This window comes from Babylonia areolata, chromosome 11 (genome assembly GCF_041734735.1).
Source record: "Babylonia areolata isolate BAREFJ2019XMU chromosome 11, ASM4173473v1, whole genome shotgun sequence".
In the NCBI taxonomy this organism is placed as follows: Eukaryota; Metazoa; Mollusca; class Gastropoda; order Neogastropoda; family Buccinidae; genus Babylonia; species Babylonia areolata.
Window position 1 is genome coordinate 14,327,742 of NC_134886.1, and position 27,500 is coordinate 14,355,241.

The window sequence follows — 27,500 nt, forward strand, 5'->3', positions numbered from 1 at the left end:
AGTGAGTTAATGTGATTAACATCGTCTTTAATAGTGTGATCAAACTTGGATGACCTGGATATTTCCTATTTGCACAACAGCCAAACTTCTGTTCTTAACCTTCCGTTTATAATGTTGCTATGCTTCGTACTTTAAAAAGTAACAAACACGCAAACAAACAAAGAAAAAAAATCAAAATAACGCAATCAGTGAAGGGAATAAATGAAACAATTAAGGCATGCACTGTTTTTCCAGAACAGACTTTTCTTCTTCTTTTTTCTCACGATCTTCCTTTCAGTGCATGTCCCAAAAGTAAGCTCCAACGATTGGCTTCGATAAAAACCACCAGTTTGTAGACACATTTATCTCTTTTTTTTTCGAGACAAAATTATTTTGTTTCTATATAGGTCTTCGTTTCAGAAACGATATATGATGTTTGAGGTATGGATTGCTGAAATACAGTATGTGTACATGCACGCTCGGGCACGTGAACAACTTTGCTCTTTCCATTTCATCAAGAGTTGCATGCGGACTGTGGATGCAGTGTCAAGTGAAGATGACTGAAAGATCACGAATCATATTGCAGCAGACTGTGGCATGGCAGTTTTATAAAACACAACCCTCGGTTGTCAGAATGTATATGCTGCCCCCTGCTCCCACCCAAGATAATATTATACCGAGCGGGAGATGCAGAGAAGCCGTTATATTGATGTAAGATGAATCACATGGATCTCGTTTCTTTGCCCGCAGAGATGCTGATATGTCTGGTGTGTGTGTGTGTGTGTGTGTGTGTGTGTGTGTATGCGAATGAGAGGGGGTTGGGGGGCTTGGATGGACGAGCATTGAATACGTATCCACGTCAAGGAGAAGTGAGGAGGGAAGGACGCGAATGCAGGAGATGCTTCTTTGGTATTCATGGGCCTTGGGCAGTTCGACAGCCTCACTTTGGCATATCGATTTTGTGTGTGGATCGATGCGCCAGAGGTTCTGATACAGTGATATCTATGAGACTCGTATTCTGAACTGAACGAGACTGTCAGAAAAAAATGGTGCTGGTGATGGCATTCCCGTATCTCATGCATACATCAATCTTCTACGTTAGATTCAGGCTTAACGTCGACACCCACCCTGGTGATATTGCTAACGGGGGTAACCGTCGCAGAACAGTTGGGGAGAAGGAACCCAGCTAACACTGCCAAATTTTATGTTGCGTAACCGGTGATTCCAATTACTAACTCTCAGACGGAGAGGCGGGTAAAATAAAGCTGGACTGTAGCAAACAAAGTGTGTCCCGCGCACAGCTGAATTTTCTTTGCCGGCTGTGGTTGCCGAGTGGTGACAGCACTGGGCGTGAATCCCATGGCTCCTTGAGGTTCTTGGCCTGAACGGATAATTTTCCCTGTCTCCGCGGTCAATAGATGCGATCTGTGCAGGGAAGGAGAAGATGAGATACACATGCTAGACACACCGAAAATTGTGACACGGATCGCTCTACTCTCTCTCTCTCTCTCTCTCTCTCTCTCTCTCTCTCTATATATATATATATATATATATATGAAGCTCTCTTACAAAAGCACTTTCAAGTTTCTTATTTCCTAAAGCTGTTTATTAGAACCGCCCCTCCACCCCCACCCCAAACACTCTTACTCATGATGAATTCACGCACCCTTTCTCAGTTTATTCTTGACCACTTGCAGTCCTAATGACTAAGAAATATTTTGAATCGTCGGCAGTGAATTTTCATATTTTACTAATTACTTATTTCATTTCCATTTATATTCTTCTTTATTTTCATTTGGACAGGGAGACAACGACAATGTGCGCATTAAACGGTACGTGGCCAAGTACACCATCAACCCGGCCATTGCCCACGGCATGTCGCATCTGATTGGCTCCGTACAGGTACACGTGACCTTGTCAGCTAAATATAGATTAGTCCGGCCAATTTTCTTCTTTTTTTTTTATTTTTTTTTTTAAATTGTCGGGGGCGGGGATGAGGATAGAAATGGCTTTTTTTTTTTAAAACCACGGGTTGATGATGTGTATTCAGTTTTCTTTCTTTTATTCGTTCGTGATTTTACCCCCCCCCCCCCCCCCCCCCCCCCTCCCCCGTCATCCCCCCCCTGCGCGCGCGCGCGCGCGCGTGTGTGTGTGTGTGTGTATTTCCGTGTCTGTGTTCATTGTTGCCTTTTCTCATGATTATGAAAAAAAGTTTTTTTATACCATATATTTTTTTAAATGAGAAAAATTAGGAACTATTATATTTGAATGTAGAATTTCAACAAAGAGACAGACAGACATGCACACACACACACACACTGTCTCTCTCTCTTTCTTTCTCCCTCTCTCTCTCTCTCATTCACTCATTCACTCACACAGAGGTATGATTTGGTTTGTTTATAAGTAGGATTTTATGAAGGAGTCGTGTGTTATTTTCTCGTCATTATCTCTGAGGATGTCTTGACACTTCGTGGGTGGATGTGTCTCATCCCGTGCTGAAATAGCTACGGTAGTTTCATTATTTTATCTAGACTTCCTTCTTTCTTCTTTTTTATGAGTTAATAGGGTGGCGGGTGGGTTTCTGAACGTCTAATCAGCACCCTTAACCCCCGCCACCCTCTTCACTTCACGCAACAAATTGGGAAACTTTTTCTCCGTTTATGAAACTATGGGATTCTGAACATTCTTCACCCAGCTATTTCGTCTTCCCTTTCTCTCATTCCCTTTCTCTGTCTCTGCTTTTCTTCCTCTTTGTCGTTCTATCTCTGTCTGCCCCTCTTGCTATCTCTATCTGTCTGTCCCCCTTTCTATCTCTGTCTCTCCCTCTTTCTATCTCTATCTGTCAGTCTGTCTGTCTGTCCTTCTGTCTGCCTGTATGTTTGTCTCCTTGTCTGTCTATTTCTCTCTGCAACATTAAAAAAATCCTTTCATTTATATTACATAATGAAATTATTTATTTTTTCCTGTTTTTTTCTTTTCCTTCTTTCTTTCCTTTCTTTTTCTCTTCTTCTTTCCTTTTTTCTTCTTTTTCTGTGTACGCCTGCCATATGATGCACTTCTTTTTATTATTTTCTGTTTTCGTTCTACCCATGCTATATCATGTTTTAAAGTACACCTTATAAGTTGTACAGTTTTATGTGTGTTTTTCCTTGTATGTTTATTTTATTTGTTTGTTTTGTTTCTTGTGTTTTCTTTTTTTTTTTTTTGGTCATGTGTGTGAACTGCAACAAACGAATACACACACTATACATGAAACACAAAAGAAATAAAAGAAAGAAAAAGAAAAAAAAGCAGGTTGTTTGAACTCAAGCGCGCTGCTAATTAGGAGTAGCACCAAGCGATGCACCCGGAAGTGTCTTTCTGGATGTGTGGCCGTTAGTCCAGTCCAGTTAAGTCTGTCCTTTCCCATAGGCAGCTGGAGGTGAGAGTTAACAATAAATGAGCACAAAAGGAGGATGAAGAGTGGAAAAACACACACCAAAACAACAACAGAAAAAGTGGGTAATAAACTACTGAAAAGTCGTGCCCTGGTTCTCTTGTGTACGTGTCGCTCTCTCTCTCTCTCTCTCTCTCTCTCTCTCTCTCTCTCTCTGTCTGTCTGTCTGTCTGTCTGTCTTTCACTCACTCTTCTCGTCTCTTTCTCTCGTCTTTATCCATGTCTCTGTCCATCTCTGTCTTCTGTGTTTTTCTGTCTCCTTTTCTCTGTGCCATTATCTCTTCCTCCCTTTTCTGTATCTCTGTCTCTATCTCTTTCCCCCACTTTTCTTTTTCTCTATCTCAGTCGTGCTCTTGTTCTGTCCCCTCTCTACCTTTTCTCCCACTGTGTCTTCCTTCTCTCACTTCCCCCCCCACCCCCCACCCCACTCACACTCACACCCCATTCCATTATTGTCTCGCACTCCTTCACACCGTTTCTCTCTCTCTCTCTCTCTCTCTCTCTCTCTCTCTCTCTCTCTCTCTCTCTCTCACCCATCCACAAGCTATCAGAAACGAAGAAAAATAGTCACAACTCCCTGCCATTTTTTCTTCTCCCGTGTCGTCTTCCGTCGTAGGGATGCCATGCCAAGAGGTTTCTGAGCTGGCAATTTCCTCTTTTCGGTTTGTTTTGTTTGTCTTATTGCTTGTGGGTTTTTTTTTTTTCGGTCCTATGCTTTTATTTCTGCTCTCTTCTTCATTGGTCCTGCTATGATGGACAAATGTAGAATGAATCAACCGTCTCCTGTTTGGTTGTTTGTTGTTGAGTTGGCTATTTTTTCGTGTTGTTTCTCCCTCATACAGTGTATTAGCTGGAACCACTGCATTACATTAGGTCCGGATGACTTTTCAGTTTACCTGGGGTGCAGAGTAACAACATGATGATTGAATGGTTTCTCGGGGTCTTTTGTTACTGTCTCTCTGTATCTGGCTCTGTCTTTGTCTCTGTCTCTCTCTGTTATTGTCTCATTTTATTCATTTCCCTTTCTCCATATCTGTCTTTCTGTCAGAGTTTGAGTCTCTGTCTATTTGGCTTTCTGTACCTGTCCCTCTGTCCCTCTCTGTCTCACATCTCATTGGTTTATGTTCGGTACGTTCACAGATTTTCCATGCTCTCTATGTAAAGTATTCCACTGTCGATGATGATGAACGTAAGTTCGATTTTAAACTGAAAAGTGATTTGAGAAATAGTTGTGCAAATTTTGAAAATAGATATTGCGAGAAGGAAAGACCTCTTTAGCTTGTTGTCGTAAAAAAGATCATGAGAGGATAAGCTTAAGGACAAAATGTATTTCAGAAACTATGATTATTAGGAATAAAACACTACTCACAACTAGGAGCTGTGTTTTAAGATAGACAATAGTTTTATTTCGTAGACACCAGATGAGATTTGTGTTACTGATGGATGATTGTGAACTTTATCATTATAACGTGTTGGGTGGCCTGTCAGTTGCTACCACTAAAAAAAAAAAAAAAATTCCTTACAATCTCTTGTTTCCATTTAATTTCATCGTGCATCTCTCTCTCTCTCTCTCTCTCTCTCTCTCTCTCTCTCTCTCTCTCTCTCTCTCTCTTGATTTAAACAGTGACCAATGATCTTAACTATAAAACCGCGGATATTAATCAATTTAATGTGCTAGCTTTCCGGTTTAGCTGGTCTTTTCTATTTCCGTGACCAGTAAATGCAGAAATGTTTTTGTTTTGTTTTGTTTTTGTTTTTGTTTTTTGTTTCGGTATTTGTTGCCATTGTGTTCGTTTCTAGATTGTTTTGTTTTGTATAAAATAATTATGTTGACACATTCACCCATTTTGCATTGGCCAGTGACATTAAAGTGTCACAGTGTCTACCTAATAATTCGCGTACACGCTTATATAGTCTTTTTTGTTTGTTTGATTGCTGGTTTGGTTTTCGAGCTGTTGGGGGCTTATTTGTTTACGAATGTGTTATCCTACTTGGTAGGTGAACAAGATGGCGGATTTGGTGTTATGGAAACCCGCCTTCTTTGGCGCCAAACCGGAAATGATCATCAAGGGGGGACAAATTGCCTGGGCACAAATGGGTGAGAAGAATCATCTCCGTTTTTCCCTTTCTTTCTTTCTTTCTTTCTTTCTTTCTTCTTCTTCTTCATTTCTCATTTCGTCGTCTTTTTCTTCTTCTTTCTTGTTGTTGTTATTGTTGTTTCTGTTCTTGTTTGTTTGTTTCTTCTTCTTCTTCTTATTCTACTGCTTCTCATTATCCTCCACCTCTATATCACCCCTTTATCCTCTTCTTCCCTTCCTTCTGCTTCCTAGTTTTCTCCATTTCAGTGGGATGATATCAAGTGCCCAGTCCCTTTGAGCCTCGAGCCGGGAAACCCAGTTACGTGCTTCTGGTGATCAATGGCAGTCTGGTTATAAGGTCCCATTCGGATTGTGTGTGTGTGGGGGGGGGGGGGGGGAACGGTTTTAGACTAGCAAAGAAAATTGAGTCTCAGGGGCAGCTTGGAGATAAGTTGGGGAGGGGATACATCAAAATTTATTTTTAAATGTCGTTGACGTTTAGGTATCAGCGACTGATTGAGAAAGAGAGAGAAAAACAAAGAGAGAGAGAGAGAGAGAGTGGTTGCAGGTGTAAAGCAGAATAGACAGACGGACAAACAGACTGCCACAGGAGCGACGGAAAGCAAAGGCATAAAATAAAGACAGACTTCCAAATGGACCGCGGAAAGCAACGGCTTAAAAGAGACGAAAGGACAAATAGACCTCAGAAACAGCGGAAAGCCAAAACTTTAAATAAATTATACAGACGCGCAAACAGACTGCCACGGAGACTGCTACAGAAAGCAAGCAGGACTTGACCAGGAGAGGGGGTACCGAATGTGAACAGAGATGCAAAATATAGACACAAAAATAGACTGCCACACAGATTCATACGAGTGCAAGCAGGATTTGACCAGGGGAGGATGTACGGTGTTTGACAGGGATGCCCAACGCTTCCATCCCGACCCCAGAGCCTGTGAAACAACGCAAGATGTTCGGGGCTTACGGCAAGTCTGTGGGCACTCATTCCGTGGCCTTCGTTTCCAAGGTCAGTTTTTTGTTTTTGTTGAAATGTTGTTGGTTTGGCTTGATTTCACGTGTTTCTGTCAGGGCGCTGTGTGTGTTTGTAAGAGGGTTTTGGTTTGGTTTTTTTCTTTAACTGTTTTTTGTGAGGGTGGCTCAAGGCCTGACTAAGCGCGTTGGGTTACGCTGCTGGTCAGGCATCTGCTTGGCAGATGTGGTGTAGCGTATATGGATTTGTCCGAACGCAGTGACGCCTCCTTGAGCTACTGAAACTGAAACTGAACTGTGAGGGTGATTAGTTGTTTGGTTTTCTTATATGTTTGTGAAGGTAGGATGGCTGTTTTTGTCCGCTTTGTTTTCTTGTTGTTCGTTTGTGTGGGGGTGGTTGTTTTTGTTTGTGTTGATTTCATATGTTTGTTTGTGTGGGAGTGGTTGTTTTCTTTTGTGTTGATTTCATGTTGTTTGTGTGGGAGTGGTTGTTATCTTGTTGTGTTGATTTCATATGTTTGTGTGGGGGTGTTTGCTTGTCTGTGTTGATTTCATATCTTTGGGTGGGAGTGGTTGTTTTTTGTCTGTGTTGATTTCATCGGGTTTGGTTGTGTGAGGGTATTGAGTTTGTTTTGTTTTCATGAGTTTGTATGAGGGTGGAGGCTTTTTGTTTGGTTTTGTGTTCATGTTGTTTGTGTGATGAATAGTCCCGCCATCCAGTCCTCATCTCCTCCTTCCCTCCCCCTCTCCACTCACGTCAGATCTCCAACACGTGTTGATCCAATCGATAATGGACCACTGAGTTATGTAGTTTGGGGGTTGAAGAACAGTGGAGTTGCGGTTAATTTTGTTAACATCATGAGTTTTCGGGGGACTGTGGGGAGACTCGTGATCAATCAATATCGCAGCCTTCTCTGTCCCTGTCTGTCTGTCTCTGTCTCTCTCTGTCTCTTTCTCTCTGTCTTTGTCTCTTTCTCTGTCTCTCTGTCTGTCTGTCTCTTTCTCTCTTGTTTATGTTACTGTTTCCTCTTCGAGGGCTGGATAAAAAAAATAGCATAATCTTGCTTACTCTACTACCCTGAGAAAATAAATTTATTCAATTTATTCAATTTAATGTGTGTGTGTGTGTGTGTGTGTGTGTGTGTGTGTGTGTGTGTGTCCCTCTCCCTCTCTTGCTTTAAACTCTGTAATACCTACGCCCCTCCCCGAAAAAACAACAACAAACAAAATGACATCCAAATAACCCCTCCCCCCACCAACAAACTTTCATTTTTTTAAAACTTTTTCCTTGTCTCAGTTCCTCTCTGCCTCCCTCTTCCCCTGCTCCATCTCTCTCTCTCTGTCTAGCCCACTTGCGACAGTTTGTTATGTTAATGAAATCTTGCTTAGATGCTTCCACTGGAAAAGTGCATTTTAGCCTATCACTATGCGTATCTCTACCTGTATACCTATGCATTGTCAGTCACAGTTCTCTATATATACATCATAACCATTCCATACAAAAAGTATGCATGTGTGTTTACGGCTCATTTACTCATGCCCCCCTTCGTCTCTCTTTTTCTCTCTTCTTTCCACTTTCTCTGCCCCCTCTTCTTCACTCGTCCCGTTCCAACCCACCAACCCGATTCCTGTATTCTGATGTTGTTGTTTTTTTAAATATTATTTTTTTTTAACCATCATTATTATGCCCTATTCATTTAGTATTGAGTAGAGTAGGTTATACCCTAATTAGATAGGAGATTAGCTGTAAAAGAAAAAGCACACCAGAACTTATCTATGTAGCCGAGCGCTTTGCTGGCTACGATGACTGCTGTGGCTGAACTTACGACACAAACCATCGCAGACGACATTGACCTGCTGATCTTCAGCTGCGCATTAACACAGGCGCGACGCCATTCCAAATTGAATGGCGGCCACTTCTTAACAAATACTCCAAACATTTATTACACCAAGCCTATGTATCATTCACTGCCAGATTGTGTCCGTTGTGCTAACATACACATATATACATGTATCAGTTAGAATCTTATTTGGATTTTATTATAATCCTTCGTCAGCCAAGTGTGACATTTAGGGTTACGTCATTTTGTCTTTTCGTCACATAAAAAATGATACATTCTTAAGTTATGTTTGTGGTCCTTTGCTGGTAACTAAAACCACACTATTATAGTGTATGGATCAGATTTGATCAGCCAATTATAAGATACAAAGCAGAGTTTCATTGTCGACATGTAATGACAATCATCTTACGTATTTGGCGTTGCTGGCATGCTTGGCCGAATTTGAAATCTGTGTTTCTGACACACTCTAATTAGTTAATCATCTGTTTCATCAGATCAGAAAAGTACAAGTATTATATTGGGTATACTGGCATAATTGTCGCAATTCCATCTTTAAATTTATATCATAAGTATGTGCCTGCGTTAAACTGATTTATCGTAATACGTATTTTTCAGCTCAGAACTCGTTTAAAGTGCTTAGTTTCATGTGATTTAGATTATGATCTCAAATTCATTCTTTATAATCAACACTTCGTTTTGTACTAATTGAAAAGGTGGTGTTGAGCTCTTTGTTTTGCGACCAATCCGACGTAAAGCGGCTAAGGAATCATTTAGAAATGTATCACTGAATACCTTGCAACAAACACAAAGTTTGCCATTTCCTGCCCCGCCACGACCAGTTTGCTTGCAGCTGTAAAGTGTCGTCACTGTGGCCCACGTGACCTGCGTGACTAGCGTGACGAGTGTTGGCACTGATCACTCTTCCCTTTCACCTGCCTGTGGCTATAGCCTCCCCCATTGTGTGTGTTCCTCATTGTGTGTGTTCCCTTCCTCCACTGTGTGTGTTCCCTTCCCCCATTGTGTGTTCCCTTCCCCCATTGTGTGTTCCCTTCCTCCACTGTGTGTTCCCTTCCCCCATTGTGTGTTCCCTTCCCCCATTGTGTGTTCCCTTCCTCCACTGTGTGTGTTCCCTTCCCCCATTGTGTGTTCCCTTCCTCCATTGTGTGTGTTCCCTTCCCCCATTGTGTGTGTTCCCTTCCTCCATTGTGTGTTCCCTTCCTCCATTGTGTGTTCCCTTCCCCCATTGTGTGTTCCCTTCCCCCATTGTGTGTTCCCTTCCCCCATTGTGTGTTCCCTTCCTCCATTGTGTGTGTTCCCTTCCCACATTGTGTGTTCCCTTCCCCCATTGTGTCTGTTCCCTTCCCCCATTGTGTGTTCCCTTCCTCCACTGTGTCTGTTCCCTTCCCCCATTGTGTCTGTTCCCTTCCCACATTGTGTGTTCCCTTCCCCCATTGTGTCTGTTCCCTTCCCACATTGTCTGTTCCCTTCCTCCACTGTGTCTGTTCCCTTCCCCCATTGTGTGTTCCCTTCCTCCATTGTGTGTTCCCTTCCCCCATTGTGTGTTCCCTTCCCCCATTGTGTGTTCCCTTCCCCCATTGTGTGTTCCCTTCCCCCATTGTGTGTTCCCTTCCCCCATTGTGTGTTCCCTTCCTCCATTGTGTGTGTTCCCTTCCCCCATTGTGTGTTCCCTTCCTCCATTGTATCTGTTCCCTTCCCCCATTGTGTGTTCCCTTCCTCCACTGTGTGTGTTCCCTTCCTCCACTGTGTGTTCCCTTCCCCCATTGTGTCTGTTCCCTTCCCCCATTGTGTGTTCCCTTCCCCCATTGTGTCTGTTCCCTTCCCCCATTGTGTGTTCCCTTCCCCCATTGTGTGTGTTCCCTTCCTCCATTGTGTGTTCCCTTCCCACATTGTGTGTTCCCTTCCCCCATTGTGTCTGTTCCCTTCCCCCATTGTGTGTTCCCTTCCCACATTGTGTGTTCCCTTCCCCCACTGTGTCTGTTCCCTTCCTCCATTGTGTGTTCCCTTCCCACATTGTGTGTTCCCTTCCCCCACTGTGTCTGTTCCCTTCCTCCATTGTGTGTTCCCTTCCCACATTGTGTGTTCCCTTCCCCCACTGTGTCTGTTCCCTTCCTCCATTGTGTGTTCCCTTCCTCCACTGTGTGTGTTCCCTTCCCCCATTGTGTGTTCCCTTCCTCCATTGTGTGTGTTCCCTTCCCCCATTGTGTGTTCCCTTCCCCCATTGTGTCTGTTCCCTTCCCCCATTGTGTGTTCCCTTCCCCCATTGTGTGTGTTCCCTTCCTCCATTGTGTGTTCCCTTCCCCCATTGTGTGTTCCCTTCCTCCACTGTGTGTGTTCCCTTCCCACATTGTGTGTTCCCTTCCTCCACTGTGTGTGTTCCCTTCCCCCATTGTGTGTTCCCTTCCTCCACTGTGTGTGTTCCCTTCCCCCATTGTGTGTTCCCTTCCCCCATTGTGTGTTCCCTTCCTCCACTGTGTGTGTTCCCTTCCCCCATTGTGTGTTCCCTTCCTCCACTGTGTGTGTTCCCTTCCTCCACTGTGTGTGTTCCCTTCCCACATTGTGTGTTCCCTTCCTCCACTGTGTGTGTTCCCTTCCCCCATTGTGTCTGTTCCCTTCCTCCATTGTGTGTTCCCTTCCTCCACTGTGTGTGTTCCCTTCCCCCATTGTGTGTTCCCTTCCTCCACTGTGTGTGTTCCCTTCCTCCACTGTGTGTGTTCCCTTCCCCCATTGTGTGTTCCCTTCCTCCACTGTGTGTGTTCCCTTCCTCCACTGTGTGTGTTCCCTTCCCCCATTGTGTGTTCCCTTCCTCCACTGTGTGTGTTCCCTTCCTCCACTGTGTGTTCCCTTCCTCCACTGTGTCTGTTCCCTTCCCCCATTGTGTGTTCCCTTCCCCCATTGTGTGTTCCCTTCCCCCATTGTGTGTTCCCTTCCTCCACTGTGTCTGTTCCCTTCCCCCATTGTGTGTTCCCTTCCCCCATTGTGTGTTCCCTTCCCCCATTGTGTGTGTTCCCTTCCCCCATTGTGTGTTCCCTTCCCCCATTGTGTGTGTTCCCTTCCTCCACTGTGTGTTCCCTTCCCCCATTGTGTGTTCCCTTCCCCCACTGTGTGTTCCCTTCCTCCACTGTGTGTTCCCTTCCCCCATTGTGTGTGTTCCCTTCCCCCATTGTGTGTTCCCTTCCTCCATTGTGTGTTCCCTTCCCCCATTGTGTGTGTTCCCTTCCCACATTGTGTGTGTTCCCCCACAGGCCAGCATCTCACTGCATCGCTGCAGTTTCTTTTCTCCTCCTCTATTGTAACAAAACAATAGGAAAACCCTTTGTGACTGGACTTTTCATGTCTCTGGGCTGTGTGTGGATCTTAAAATCCCTTCACTCTTTTTGTCCTGTTAATTCTTTCAACCTCTAAATCCACTTTCATCTACCCATCCAGTTCACCCGGTCATTATGATATCTAAGAATTTGTCTCCCCCCCCTCTCTCTCTCTCCCCCGCTCTCTCCCCCTTTCCTTTTCCCATCCTCCCTCCCGTGTTCTCTCTTTCGGACACTGTTTCAGCTCTGTTTCTTCCTCATTAAATGGTCTATTGAACTTATTTTATTTATTATAAAACTAAGATGATTTCAATTATATGTATGTCTGAAATAATCAGAATGGATGAATCTTTTTTAAAACACACAAATGAATTTGTCAGCCATCATCATGTTATAGAATTCACTCCTATTCCTTTTCCATCACCCCACCCACCCTCTCCGTTCTCACCTACACGCGTTCGTTCGCAGATCTCGCAAAAGTCAGGATCACTCCTATTCTCTTCTGAAAGACAAGCAAAAGCGTCATTCACTGGTTTTCAGAGCAATTATTTCAATACATTGTCGTTATCAGAGACAAGTTCAGGACTATGAACTATATGTTTCGGGCTTTGTAAAGATTTTGAACAGTTCAGGACATACATATTATCTCTGCCAACCAGCTTCAGGAAATTCAGTCAATACATGCGCCAACTGACGGTCGCAGGCAAGGCCTGCTATTTTTTGACTGGTTTTGTTAATTCATGAATTTCAAATACAATGACAGAACAGTATACTCTGTCTGTCTGTCTGTTTGTCCATTCATCTACCCAATAACTATCTGTACAGCTATCAGTTCACCCTTTTATTCATCCATTCACATGTCTATCTGTCTTCCTACCTATCTGTGTATCAGAATAACAAAATAAGACAGGCGCGGACATTCCTTTAAGGATTTTTATCCCCGAGGTAAGAGAACGATAATCAGAAAATGAATACTGACAACGAACGGGGTCAATATTACAAACGTTTTCCCCAGTGCGTCACACTGACGTGCAGATAAAGGAGACACTGACAAAGAATTGCTGGATTAATGACCAAATTTTTGCTACCGGTCTGTTAACTGACATCCACCAGTCATTTTACCGTTTACATAAATCTGTATGTCATCTTGTAAAGAGGATTCTGTCCCACACCCCTTCTCCATCGCCAACTCTTCACCCCACACCCCGTCCTGCTATCCGCCCCTGGCTCTCTACAGAAAAAGAGTGCCTGTGCTGTTGAGTCAACGATCGGAAAGCGGTCTGTGCTTCGGCTTCTGTTGTTACTTCTGGTCAAAGAAGTAAATATTGCGTCAGGACATATTCAGACTGTTTATTTTCATTGTCCTTCAGTTTTGACCGGGCTTTTTCATTCATTCACAATTCTGCCGTCCATCTGCACCCCTCTTGGTTCTCATAAAGACACTTGCATTCTGTCGCGGTTTGTTTTGCTTTTTTTTTTTTTTCTTTTTTTAATTATCATTGCTGTTAGGGAGGTGAGAATCTGGTACACAATATATTTGTTGTTTATCGGGGCTGGTGATTTACTGACGGTACTTCGGACAAAACACACACAGACACACACACACACACACACACACACACACACACACACACACACACACACACACACACACATATATATATATATATATATATATATATATATATATATACAGCCATGTATGCACACACACATACATGCACGCCACTGTTTAAAGCGCAAAGTGAGAATTGTGTCGACCTTTTGTAGTTGATTGGTTTCTTTTCCCTGAAGCTGTGTAGTTCTGTTTTCTGTCGTCGTCGTTCATGGCTGTGCTCCGAAACCCTTCTGCTTTGGGGGGTCAGCAGACGAGGCGCGAGAGGCTCGTCATGCAATATTGAAAGCAGCCATATTTCCTAGGGGGAGATTGCTGTCCTGGGTGATGGCGGTTACTAGTTAGAGAGTCACCGGCTATGGAAAGTAAAAAACAAAACCAAAAAAAAAACAAAACCATGTAGAATAAAAAAAATAAAAAAAAAAAAAAAAAACCCAGCTAAGTTGGAAAACATAAGGCGTCATCTGGGGCATTTCTTGCAGCCTGGCATTCGTCCTGCCAATCTCAAACCCCTCCCCATCCTCCTGTCTCTCACCATCACCTCACCCTTTCTCACTGGCTCTTCTGCCTCCATCACCGACAGCATCTTCTCCTTTCATCTTCTTTCTCCTGTTCCTCACTCTTCTTTCTTCTCCCTCTGTACTTCCTCCTCCTTCTTTCTTCTCCCTCTGTACTTCCCCCTCCTCCTTTCTTCTTGTCCCCCTCTGTACTTCCCCCTCCTCCTTTCTCCCCTCCCTCCCTCTATACTTACCCCTCCTCCTTTCTCCCCCCCCCCCTGTACGTCCCCCTCCTCCTTTCTCCATCCCCCTGTACTCCCTCCTCCTCCTTTCTCCTCCCCCTCCCCCCTGTACTTCCTCCTCCTCCTTTCTCCCCTCCCTCCCTCTGTACTTCCCCCTCCTCCTTTCTCCCCTCCCTCCCTCTGTACTTCCCCTCCTCCTTTCTTATTCATGCACACCCTCGACTATCTCCGTCTTTCTGTCGTTGCCATCTGTACCCCCATATACTTCCCCCTCCCCTTTTTTCTCCATCACACTCGCCCTACTTCCTGTTCATACTAACCCACCACCTTAGATTTCCCCGTACCGATTCTATCCGACACGAACGCCGTTATTACCTTTCCCCATCGTCATCACTACGTGCAATAAAGGAACCCTGACGATTCTGTCCTTTCTCCTCCGTCCTGTTTCTCCATCCCCCAGTCTTTCCTCACAATCTTATTCTCTGTCAGGTTACTTCCCCCCCCTTCATCTTATTCCCTCTTCCTCCGCCACCCGTCCTCACTTCTATCCCCCCTCTCTTTAAAAAAGTGCCTTTCCTTTCATCCGTCGACATCTTCCTTTTCTTCCTCCTGCTACCCTTCAAATATATTCGTCAGACTATTCACTTCTCTTTCATCTTCCTTCCTTTTGACCCTTTTCATCTTCACAATTCCTGTTCCTTCTGCACCGCCTCTTGCTTCTCTCCAAAACACTTCTTCATTTCCGTTCTCCTTTCCTTTTTTTTTTTTATCATCTTGCGTACTCCATTATTTCCTTTTTACTCGCTATTTCTACTTCCCTTCGGCAACCACCCCCCACCACTACCACTTCACACTCCACACACCACCACTATTTTTATGGCTTTATTTTTTCTTCTTAATTTCGTTCATTATCAAAAATAGTTGGTGTTTAAAAGGGAAAGTGATAGATGTGGACTTTGAGTGGATGGTCTTTGAGAGGGGGGTACTTTGTTTTCTGGTAGGTTGGGGTCAGAGAGAGGCGAGAGGGCTCGTTGAATATTGGAAGCGGAGGATTTTAGGGGAGATTGTGTTTGGAGATGGGGTACGTTAGAGGAGAGGCTTGAAGGAAAACGTAACGAAAAAACGTTTGAGAATGAGAAAGAAAAACTAAATATAATTCAGAGAGGGGAAAACTATAGGCGAGGGGCATTGTGTTCGAGGAGGGACAGTTTGTCGTTAACCCTCCGAGAGGAGGGACCCGTTGAGAGGGAGGGGACGTTTGTGTTTCGGAAGGAGGGACTTTGTGCTTTCGGAGGGAGGGACGTTTGTGTATTGTGATAGTGTGCAATGTGTTGTCGGTGTGGGCTGTATGTCCCCCCTTTGGGCGTGCACTGAGGTGTGTGTGGGTGTGGGTTGAGTAATGTGTGGACATTGTGTGATATTGCGCGTGTTGGTACTGTGTGTTGGTACTCTCTGTTGTTTTCCCTGTGTATTTGTGTTGTTGCGCCGCGTGCGTGCGTTCGTGTTGTTGTTGTGTGTGTGTTCGCTGTGTTGCTGTTGTGTTGCTTGTGCTCCGCCCTTGTCTGTTTACTGTCTTGTACTTTTTATCCTTTATGTTATTATTTTTCCTGATTATATTTTTTTTTGCCTTTATTTTGTGTCCTGTGTATTTTCTTTATTTTTGATTGTTGTCCTTTTTGCGTCTGGCTTTTATGGTCCTCCACGATCTCTCTCTCTTACTTCTTCTAACCTCCCTCTCCTCACTCCTCTTTGCCCACCCCCCCCTCTGCTGCCCCTCACTTCTTCCCCCCCTTATTCTTCTCCTGTCTCGCTCTCCACCTGTACTCCTCCCCTCCCTCTCTTACTCCCCCCCTCTTCTTCCTCCTCTTCCCTCCTCTCTGTCTTCTCACCTCCCTGATCCCCGCTCTCCTTTCCTCCACCTCTCCCCCCTCTCTTTCTTCTTCTCTGTTCCTTTCTTCCCCCTCACTTCTCCCTCTCTCTTCCCCTCTACTCTCCCCTCTTTCTTCTTCTCTGTCTGTCCCCCTCACTTCTCCGCTCCTCTTTCTCCACTCCTTTCTCCTTTACTTCTCTTCTTCTCCCTCACTGTTCCTCCTCTTCTTCTGCTCATCCCCCTTCCCTCCTTCCTTTCTCTGTCTTCCTCTCCTCACTGTCACTCTCTCTCTTTTCTCCACCTCTTTCCTCTCCTTTCTTCCTACTTCCTTTCTCACCTCACTGTTCCCCCTCCCTGTCTCCCCTCTTCCTCTTTCTTCTCTGTCCTCCCCTTTTCACCTTTCACTGACATCGTCTTACTCTTTCTTTCCTCTCACTTTTTCTTCCTTCTTCTCTCCTCTGTCTGTTCCATCACTTCTCCGTCTCCTGTTCATCTTCCTCTTCTTCTCTTCTTTTCCCTCCTGTCCATCTCCTCTCTTACCTCCTTCTCTTCCTTCTGTTCCTTCTCCGTCCCTTTGTCTCCTCACTGTCACCCCCTCTCTTTTTCCTCTCCTCTTCCTTTCTTCCTTTCTTCTCCTCTTCACTCACTTCCATCTTCTCCTCCTCCTCTTTTTTCCTTTCATCTCTTTCCTCTTTCCTTCTCTTCTTCTCACTCTCTGTTCTCGGCTTTTTCTTCCTAATTCTCGTTTCATTTCTTGTTCACTTGTCTTACAGAACACTTAGTGCTCAGGCTTCGTGTTACTAGCTTAACTTTATCTGCGTTTAGGACTTCTTGTCAGTTAAACTCGACTGTCTACGGCGAATCTTTCAGACGTTTCTCTTTCTTCTTGTCCTGTTCCGAACCTGACTGTTCCCCGCTTTTTTCACTTTTATGTATCATTTCGTTTCTGTTCCTGCTGCACCTAGCTGTCGTCGCTCTGGTTGGTAACTGTGTACATTGTTATATTCCCTTTGTCTGTTGACCTCATGTTTCCTGCTCTTGTGCTATTTGCCTCTGTGTGTGTTTATGTGTTGGGTCTGATCAGTGTCTGGCTGCGTTTTCTTTTTCTGTACTTTATTTTTTTTTTCTGCTATATCTTATTTGTTCTGGTATTCATTTTCTTAGTTCTTTCCTCTTTTTCTACGCTGTCCTTCTACCTCACTCTCCCTCTGCCCCACTCTGTCTCACTCTTCCTCTTTCTTCTCTGTCTGTCTCACCTCACTGTCTCCGCTCTCTTTCTCCTCTCTCTTCCTCTTTCTTCTCTATCTGTCTCACCTCACTGTCCCCGCTTTCTTTCTCCTCACTCTTCCTCTTTCTTCTCTGTCTGTCTCACCTCACTGTCTCCTCTCTCTGTCTCACTCTTCCTCTTTCTTCTCTGTCTGTCTCACCTCACTGTCTCCGCTCTCTTTCTCCCTCTCCCTCTTTCTTCTCTGTCTGTCTCACCTCACTGTCTCCGCTCTCTGTCTCACTCTTCCTCTTTCTTCTCTGTCTGTCTCACCTCACTGTCCCCGCTCTCTTTCTCACTCTTCCTCTTTCTTCTCTGTCTGTCTCACCTCACTGTCTCCGCTCTCTTTCTCCCTCTCCCTCTTTCTTCTCTGTCTGTCTCACATCACTGTCCCTGCTCTCTGTCTCTTTTCTCTGTGCGGTCTTACTTATTTTTCCCACTCAGACACTTTCCCTAAGTATATCCAAAAGACTAGCGCCCAGCTCACAATTCGAGGTCTGTAGGAGGTAAGGAGTTAAAATCCCGGTCCGAAAATATTATGGGACTCGAACCCGTGTACACGTGCTTCTTAATCACTCACGCTACCACCAGGACACCACTCCATGGGGGTTAGGGGAAGGAGGAGTGGGGGGTATGTCTTCAAGGATGTCTACCCTCTTCTCTCTGTACAACTCATACTCCCCCCCTTCCCCTACTTCCACCAACCCTCTCCTTCCATTCCCATCTACCTTGGCAAACCTTCCTTTCCCCTCGATCCCCACACGACCTTTCTTTTCCTCCTCTTCCTCTTCCTCTTTTCCCTCTTCCTCCTCCTCTTCTTCCTCTTCCTCCTCCTCATCTTGTCACTGGCAGAGGTGGACATCGGCTATTGATCCGGCGAGTCAGTCGTTTCAATCCCGAGGATGCGCTGTGGGGAAAACGTCTTTTATGTCTGTGACAAGGAAATCCTCTAGGGCGCGTGCTCTCTCTCTCTCTCTCTCTCTCTCTCTCTGTGTCTCTCTCTGTCTGTCTGTCTGTCTCTCTCTCTGTGGCCATCTATATATACCTCCCCCCTCTCTCTCTCTCTCTGTCCATCTATCTCTATCTTTCTTCGTCTGTCTGTCTGTCTGTCTGTCTCAGTCTCTCTCTCTGACTCTCTCCTTCCATTTATCTTTATCTTTCTTCGTCTGTGTCTCTGTCTCTGTCTGCCTCTCTCTCTCTCTCTCTCTCTCTCTCTCACTCACTCTTCCTGTGTCTGTGTCTTTGTCTCTCTCTGTCTCTCTGTCTGTCCGTCTCTGTATGTCTCATTCTCTCTCTCTCTCTCTCTCTCTCTCTCTCTCTCTCTCTCTCTCTCTCTCACTGTGCTTATCTATCTGAAAATGTCAGCCATGTTAGCATGTTTTTTCCCAAATCTATTTTTTGTTTCTTTTTTGTTTGTGATCTATCGTGATTTACTGTTTGTCAGATGTTTTGAATAGCCCTTGTTGCTTTGGAATTCCGTTATCAAAATGATCCATCTGAATATTTAGGTCATAAATGTTATAGAATGCATTAAACAGTTAACTAAGATATAATGTGAGAAAATCTGTAGTAAATGTTTCTAGAATCATCGGAATTAAGTCAACGTAATAATTTAAAAATGATTCCATAAATAATTGAACATGATGTAATGACAGCTTTGACTGATGCATTGCATCTGAATTTTGCATTTCTTAACAAAACTAATTGTTTTCTTGATCACATTAAATATTCAAGAGGAGTTTTTTGATAAGTGCAATGTACAAGAGTAAATACTGGTATATAAAGAAATGTCGAAGTTTAAGAAAATGTAGAAAATATTCAATATGTAGCAGGCTTAAGAAAACATATTTAAAAGTTAGAAAATAAAAAATGTTTACTTAGAAATTGTATATAAATCAAAATTGAAATGCTATTAAAAGAAAGCCAAAAAGAATTCTAGAAATATTAGAGAGTTTATTCAAAAAAGAACAATCCAAATTAACATATAGTAGGAACAACTAGCGATTTAAGCAAGTTTAACTTTTAAGCAAGATTTGTGACGTATTGAAGACGATATATGATTTCCAAAAAAAAAAAGAATGTTATAAAACCAGCCTAATTTTCTAGATGAAGGAAGAAGTTCTGATGCATATAAAAATTAAAAGGAATTTTATAAGATGGGTCCCGATGTGTAATTTTTAGCCAATTGTTGCAATAAATATTGACTTGGGAACATTTCCTGAAAATTCTTTAATGTTATATCTTAAATTTTGTGTCCTGAGAAATTTGAAATCTAAAATCTTCTCAATAGTAAAAACCAATGTATAACTATTAGAATCATTAATGCAGAAGTATTTCATAACTTATTCCTATCAAACGTTTTAGTAAATATAAGTAGAAAACCATCACAAATTGCATGAAAGTAGATATTATAATCCAGGGTACACAACGGTTTTGAAAAGGGTTAAAATACGGGTCATAAGTGTTGATTCTCATTTTAGGATCGATACAAATAACAATTTTCTTTTAATCGTAAACTTTATGTAGCATTCATTGATTTTGAGAAGGCATTCGATTCCATCAACAGAAACTTACTATGGCCTATCTTAATTAAAAGTGGGATAAGTGGGAAGCTCTATAAATGTGTGAAGAGCATGTACAATGTAGTTAAAACGAAAATAAGGTGTGGCGATAAACTAACTGATTATATTAACTGTACAAGAGGGGTAAAGCAGGGAGATGTATGTAGCCCTGTATTGTTTTCATTATTTATAAACGAATTGGCTTTAGATGTAATTGATAAAGGGAGACATGGTGCTAGATTTACTGTGGATTTTATGGAATTGTTTATTTTGCTGCTGGCTGATGATGTAGTTTTGCTCTCAGAGACAGTTGTAGGTCTGCAAACACAACTAAATAATTTGAAAAATTCAGCAAATGAATTGCAGTTAAAAATTAACATGGATAAAAGTAGTATAATTGTTTTCAGGAAGGGGGGTTATTTAGCATCGAGGGAAAGATGGGTGTATGATGGTATTGCTATGCCTGTTGCTAATGCTTATAAGTATCTTGGGATTATATTTTCTACTCGTTTGAGTTTTGTAGCTGCCTGCAGAGATTTGTCTAGTAAAGCAAAGTATAAGTTACTAAATATTATGAAAAAACTTTTCATGTTAAATAATAATTCTCTAGAGCTTTTTACTAGAGTGTTTGATGCCCAGATTCAGCCCATGGTACAGTATGGGTCAGAGTTATGGGGTTTGGATAAGAATGCTGTTGTGCATTGTGAATCTTTACATTTATTTGGACTTAAAAGGTTTTTGGGTATTGATATGAAAACACCAAATGATTTAGTATATGGAGAAACAAATAGACATCCAGTTTATATAAACTCTGCAATCAGTTGTATTCGCTATTGGCTAAAGCTACTGAAAATGAGTGCAGATCGACTGCCAAGAAAATCGTACAACATGTTATATGACTTAGACTTAAGAGGCAAAAGAAACTGGGTTTCAAATGTACGAATATGTATCTGTGAACTCGGGTTTGGGTATGCTTGGTATTTCCAAAATGTAGGTTTAGATAATGTATTTTTGCAAACTCTTCGCCAGCGTATGATAGATTGTAGATGGCAGAGTTGGGAAAACCATATTCAGTCTAGTGAAAGGTTTAGTATATACAGGGGTTATGTCTCTACTCATTTAGTGAAGAATTATCTCTTGTTTAATATGGATAGACATCTCAGATTCATTTTGGCAAGATTTAGACTTGGTTTTTCGGAAATAAACACTCACAGGTACCGATATAAAAATGTACACAATTCTGATCTCTTTTGTCCATTGTGTAAAGAGTCGATAGAAGATGAAGTACACTTTGTTTTGAAATGCCCCGTTTTGTGTGTTCTTCGTGAAAAATTTATCCCAAAGAAATATTATATATATCCATGTTCATTTCGATTTAATCTGCTGATGGCATCTACAGATGACGGACTTATACATAATTTGGCTCTATATTTATATAAAGCTTTTCATTTAAGAGATATAATTATGTCGTGATTGATTGCTATAGTTCTGATGACATACACTAATATTGTTATCGCCCCTCGTTCATATGGGGCTTTGGCCTTAATGAATAAACCATCTGAATCTGAATCTCTCTCTCTCTCTCTCTCTCTCTCTCTCTCTCTCGCTCACTCGCTCGCTCGCTCGCTCTCACTGTCGCTCTCATTCTGACAATGTCAGCCACTGTTTGCATGTTTTTCATAATCTTTGTTTTTGTTTCTTTCTGTCTTCTGTCTGTGTCTGTCTATCCTGACTTTCTCCCCCTTTCTGTCTCTATTTTTTGAATTGCATGTGCTTGCTGGTGAATTCACTTACGTTGCACATAATGAGGCTAGCGTTATTGACTATTTTTTGGTATCTAAATGTTTCATTGAATGTGCATTAAGACTGTGGTAATCCCTAAGATATAATCAGAACACATGCCTGTAGAAATGTTTCTCAGAATCAATCGGATTCAAGCTCAACATGTAAATACATTAGGAAAAACTGTATTCCAAAAATACATCTGGAACCAAGATAAGACTGACGAATATACTGATGCACTTGCATCTCCTGAAGTTTTGGATTTCTTCAACACAGCCACCACCTTAATTGATTCTGACATTGTGGCAGCTTTAATAACATTTACTAAAGGTATTTTTCTTGCTGGTAAGTGCATGAAAAGAAACTTTAAAACTGGTATGATAAAGAACAGTCCGTGGTTTGAAGAAGAATGTAGAAAAACCAGGGCAAAGGTACGCCAGGCTTTAAAGAAACATGCAGCTTGTAAAGTTGAAAATATAGAGGACAATGATTTACTTAGAACTGTATATACAGATGAACGAAGAGAGCGTAAAAAGCTATTGAAAAAGAAAAGCTCAAATTATAAAAAGTACATTCTAGAAATTCTAGAGAGTTGTGGAAAATATCAGAAAAAGTTCTGGGGTACAATCAAATCTGCAACATATAGTAGAACACCACCTAGCTGTATTTCAAGCGATGAATGGTTTAGACATTTTAAGTCAGTATTTGGAAGTGACGTATTGGAGGAAGATATAGTGAATAATGTCAAAAACACAACAAACGAAGCTGATTTTGAGCAAAGTTCCACCCTGTATAACAGTTTTCTAGATGCCACCATAACGGAAACCGAAGTTACTGATGCAATAAAAGCTCTGAAATTAGGCGAATTTTATAAGTATGGTTCACCGATTGTAGTAACATTTTTTACCCAATTATTCAATAAATTATTTGACTCCGGAACATTCCCAATGACTTGGTCTGAAGTAGTTATACTTAAATTCTTGTGGACGTTAGGAGAAAATTGCCCAAAAATCTTCTCCAAAAATCTTCTTCAAATTATTTGTTTGTCAAATTCAACCAATGTTAACCTATGGGTCAGAAGTCTGGGGATTAATGGCAGACCAATCTGTCATTGTGAGAGTACACTTATTCGCTATCAAACGTTTGCTAAATATCAGTATGAAAAAACCAAGCACCTAAATTTGCAGTGAAACGGGTAGATATCCTTTATATATCCAGACCTACACTAACTGTATTTGATACGGGTTAAAAGTTACTGGGATGCATGAAGAATGTTGTATGGTCTCCATTGTAGGGATAGATACAATTGGGTATCACGAATTTGTTTTACATTACATAGATATGGATTTGGCTATGTGTGGGAAAACCAGGGTGTGGAAAATGTAAACGGTTTCTTGTGTGCTTTCAAACAGAGACTATTTGATTGCCATCTGCAATATTTGGAAAGCAATGCAACATCACATTATAGATTTACCTTTTTTGCTACATTCAGACAACTGCATAATCCCCCGCAATATCTAACATAATCAAGAACCCTGTTTTACGAAAAGTTCTCACAAGAGCCAGACTTGATGTATCCCCATTGAAATCACATAGATTGAGATATTCAAAAAAGCGTGAAAATATGTGTTGCTTATTCTGTAAAGATGTACCAGAAACCTGCCCAGAATACAAAAATCTTGGAGAATAGTATGTACCAAAGAGGTATTATGTGCGCCCCAGTGCATTTAAATTGTCACTGTTGTTTATAGATGTGAAGACATGCATTCCGCTTTCTCCAAAGCCTTCCCCCATAGAAACAAGTCTATACATACAAATCTGCATGCACATCTCTCTCTCTCTCTCTCTCTCTCTCTCTCTTCCCATTGTTTGCTGTTCATATTTTGACGCTGTTCTTTATAATGGATGTTAACACGGAAGTCCCCCCCCCCCCCTTACCCCTGTTGTCACGGGCAGAAAGGCCAAAACAATAAACCATTCAGATTTCATACTTCAGACTATGTACTTGCTGGCAATTGCATGTTTTCCTGTCGATATATATGCATGTCTTTCCTGTGGGAACATGCATGCTTTGCTTGCGAATTTGTGCACATTGCAGATACACCCATGTTTTGTTTTAGCGGGTACGTGCATGTTTGTGTTCGGTGAGGCGGAGAGGTGAGATGGTGGTGAGAACTGGAGATGCGTGTGCGTGTTTCCAGAATTGTGCTCACGATTGTTTGTAGTGCGCCCGTGTCCGAAGGGCTTCATTGCCGAATGGACATGAAAAACATTGTCATTCTCTCGCTCTCCCTCTCTCTCTCTCATAACTGAGATAGTTGTGAGATAACTTTTGAAAAAATGCCATAAAACTACCAACGGATTAGTGTGTTATTACCCCGTATATATATATATATATATATATATATATATATATATATATATATATATATATATATATAGTGTTTATTTTTGTTAATACAGCGTCTGCTCTCCCCATGAATTATGGGCATGTGACCTGATTCATTAAGCCGTTTGTCATTGTCTCACTCATTCTTCCTCTCTCCCTCCACCTCACCCTCTAATTCTCTCTCCCTCCCTCCATCTCTCTGTCTGTCTGTATGTCTGTCTGTCTGTCTCTCTTTCTTTCTTTCATCCTCGCTTCCCCTCTTCCCCCCTCACTTTTCCCACTGTCTCTATTTCTCCCTCTGTCCAAAGGCGTGTGATGAACGGCTTGTGAGAGCCACTCGAGGCCGTTGTCATGAAACACAGCCCGGTCTTTGAGATTTGTCGTTTCAGTTGTTTAAAGGACACAGCAGGCAGGCCCATCTTCACGGCATCTCTCCTCTCCCAGCTTTTGTCCTCTCCTCCCACCTTTTGTCCTCTCCTCTCCTCCAACCTTTTGTCCTCTCCTCCCACCTTTCGTCCTCTCCTCCCACCTTTTGTCCTCTCCTCCCACCTTTTGTCCTCTCCTCTCCTCCCACCTTTTGTCCTCTCCTCCCACCTTTTGTCCTCTCCTCTCCTCCCACCTTTTGTCCTCTCCTCCCACCTTTTGTCCTCTCCTCTCCCACCTTTTGTCCTCTCCTCCCACCTTTTGTCCTCTCCTCCCACCTTTTGTCCTCTCCTCTCCTCCCACCTTTTGTCCTCTCCTCTCCTCCCACCTTTTGTCCTCTCCTCCCAGCTTTTGTCCTCTCCTCTCCTCCCACCTTTTGTCCTCTCCTCCCACCTTTTGTCCTCTCCTCTCCCACCTTTTGTCCTCTCCTCCCACCTTTTGTCCTCTCCTCCCACCTTTTGTCCTCTCCCACCTTTTGTCCTCTCCTCTCCTCCCACCTTTTGTCCTCTCCTCCCACCTTTTGTCCTCTCCTCTCCTCCCACCTTTTGTCCTCTCCTCCCACCTTTTGTCCTCTCCTCTCCCACCTTTTGTCCTCTCCTCCCACCTTTTGTCCTCTCCTCCCACCTTTTGTCCTCTCCCACCTTTTGTCCTCTCCTCTCCTCCCACCTTTTGTCCTCTCCTCCCACCTTTTGTCCTCTCCTCCCACCTTTTGTCCTCTCCTCTCCCACCTTTTGTCCTCTTCTCTCCTCCCACCTTTTGTCCTCTCCTCCAACCTTTTGTCCTCTCCTCTCCTCCCACCTTTTGTTCTCTACTCTCCTCCCACCTTTTGTTCTCTACTCTCCTCCCACCTTTCGTCCTCTCCTCTCCTCCCACCTTTTGTCCTCTCCTCTCCTCCCACCTTTTGTCCTCTCCTCCCAGCTTTTGTCCTCTCCTCTCCTCCCACCTTTTGTCCTCTCCTCCCACCTTTTGTCCTCTCCTCTCCCACCTTTTGTCCTCTCCTCCCACCTTTTGTCCTCTCCTCCCACCTTTTGTCCTCTCCCACCTTTTGTCCTCTCCTCTCCTCCCACCTTTTGTCCTCTCCTCCCACCTTTTGTCCTCTCCTCTCCTCCCACCTTTTGTCCTCTCCTCCCACCTTTTGTCCTCTCCTCTCCCACCTTTTGTCCTCTCCTCCCACCTTTTGTCCTCTCCTCCCACCTTTTGTCCTCTCCCACCTTTTGTCCTCTCCTCTCCTCCCACCTTTTGTCCTCTCCTCCCACCTTTTGTCCTCTCCTCCCACCTTTTGTCCTCTCCTCCCACCTTTTGTCCTCTCCTCCCACCTTTTGTCCTCTCCTCCAACCTTTTGTCCTCTCCTCTCCTCCCACCTTTTGTTCTCTACTCTCCTCCCACCTTTTGTCCTCTCCTCTCCTCCCACATTCTGTCCTCTCCTCTCCCAGCTTTTGTCCTCTCCTCTCCTCCCAGCTCTTGTCCTCTCCTCTCCTCTCCCAGCTTTTGTCCTCTCCTCTCCTCTCCCAGCTTTTGTTCTCTCCTCTCCTCTCCCAGCTTTTGTCCTCTCCTCTCCCAGCTTTTGTTCTCTCCTCTCCTCTCCCAGCTTTTGTCCTCACCTCTCATCTCCTAGCTTTTGTCCTCTCCTCTCCTCTTGTTGTTGCCTTCTCTTTTGAGCTTTCTGTTCTCTCCAGTTCTCTTATGTGATGTGTGTGTTTTGATATCCGGTATTCTCCCCTCTCCTCTTCTCTCGTTTTTTTCTGTTCTCCTGTCTTCTGTGTGTGTTCTGTTCCCCTGTCTTCTGTGTGTGTTCTGTTCCTCTGTCTTCTGTGTGTGTTCTGTTCCACTGTCTTCTGTGTGTGTTCTGTTCCTCTGTCTTCTGTGTGTGTTCTGTTCCCCTGTCTTCTGTGTGTGTTCTGTTCCCCTGTCTTCTGTGTGTGTTCTGTTCCCCTGTCTTCTGTGTGTGTTCTATTCCCCTGTCTTCTCTCCTCCCGTCTTCTGTTTTCTTCTGCTGTCTTCTCCTCCTGAGTGTGTTCTCTTCTCATGTCGTCTTCTTTCTTCTGTCCTTTTTCCTGTCTTCTGTTTTATCCCATTTTCTTCTGTGTTCTCTTCAAGCTTCTCTCATCACCTCTTGTCTTCTTCTTCTTCTTCTGTGGGTGGGTGTTCTATTCTCCTGGCTTCTGTTATCTTCTCTCATCGCCCGTTGTCTTCTCTCATCTTTTCCTGTGTGTGTTCTATTCTCCTGTCTTTTTTTCTTTGTTCTATTCTCCTGTCTTCTCTTTCTCTTTGTTCTATTCCCATGGCTTCTCCTATCTTCTCGTGTTTTCCCTACCTTTCTCCGTCTTCTCCTGTCTTCTCTTCTCTTTCGTCGTCCAGCGTTCTGTTACTGGGAGTGGTATTTATTGATATACACATTTGATCTATCCTTTTTTTTCTTTTCTATTCTTTTTTTCGTTCTTTCTTATTTTCTTTCCTTCTGTTTTTCTTTCTGTCTGTTCGTGTTTCACTCTTTCTTTCAGCATGTATTATTTCCGTTCAATTGTGTACTCCTTCTGTCTTTCTTTCATTCTTTTATTTCTTTCATCTTTTTTTTTCTTCCCTTCCTTCTTTTCCTTCCTTTTTGTTCGGCCGTTTGTTCATTTTGGAACGTGGTGTTTTTGATCAACAGTTGCCAGTCTTGGAATGATTATAGTGTGAGGACCTAATGGTTTACATCGTGATGTGTTCGTCACTCATTAAGTAATAGATGTCGTTACAACAAAAGGCGAGCTCTTCACATAAGGCGTGACAAAGGGGCGGGGTGAGGAGTGGCGTGTTTTTGACACTTGGCGTGACAAAAGGGCGGTATTTTAGTGCTGTGCTCTTCACATATGGCGTGACAAAAGGGCGGGATGATAATGAAGTGCTTTTCACACATGGCATGACAAAAGGGCGGCATTTTAGTGATGTGCTCTTCACATATGGCGTGACAAAAGGGCGGCATTTTAGTGATGTGCTCTTCACATATGGCGTGACAAAAGGGCGGGATGATAATGAAGTGCTTTTCACACATGGCATGATAAAAGGGCGGCATTTTAGTGATGTGCTCTTCACATATGGCGTGACAAAAGGGCGGCATTTTAATGATGTGCTCTTCACATATGGCGTGACAAAAGGGCGGGATGATAATGATGTGCTTTTCACACATGGCATGACAAAAGGGCGGCATTTTAGTGATGTGCTCTT

At 43.1% G+C, this 27,500-nt stretch overlaps 1 protein-coding gene across 1 annotated transcript in view; it reads left to right on the forward strand.

Annotated features, from left to right (window-relative positions):
* The window catches only part of LOC143287558 (urease subunit alpha-like), a 91,322-nt gene that overhangs the window by 37,977 nt on the left and 25,845 nt on the right, over positions 1-27,500 (forward strand). Inside the window, 3 exon segments of the mRNA XM_076595647.1 lie at positions 1,783-1,881; positions 5,414-5,513; positions 6,414-6,520. Of these exon segments, the coding sequence (XP_076451762.1) occupies positions 1,783-1,881; positions 5,414-5,513; positions 6,414-6,520 (306 nt within the window).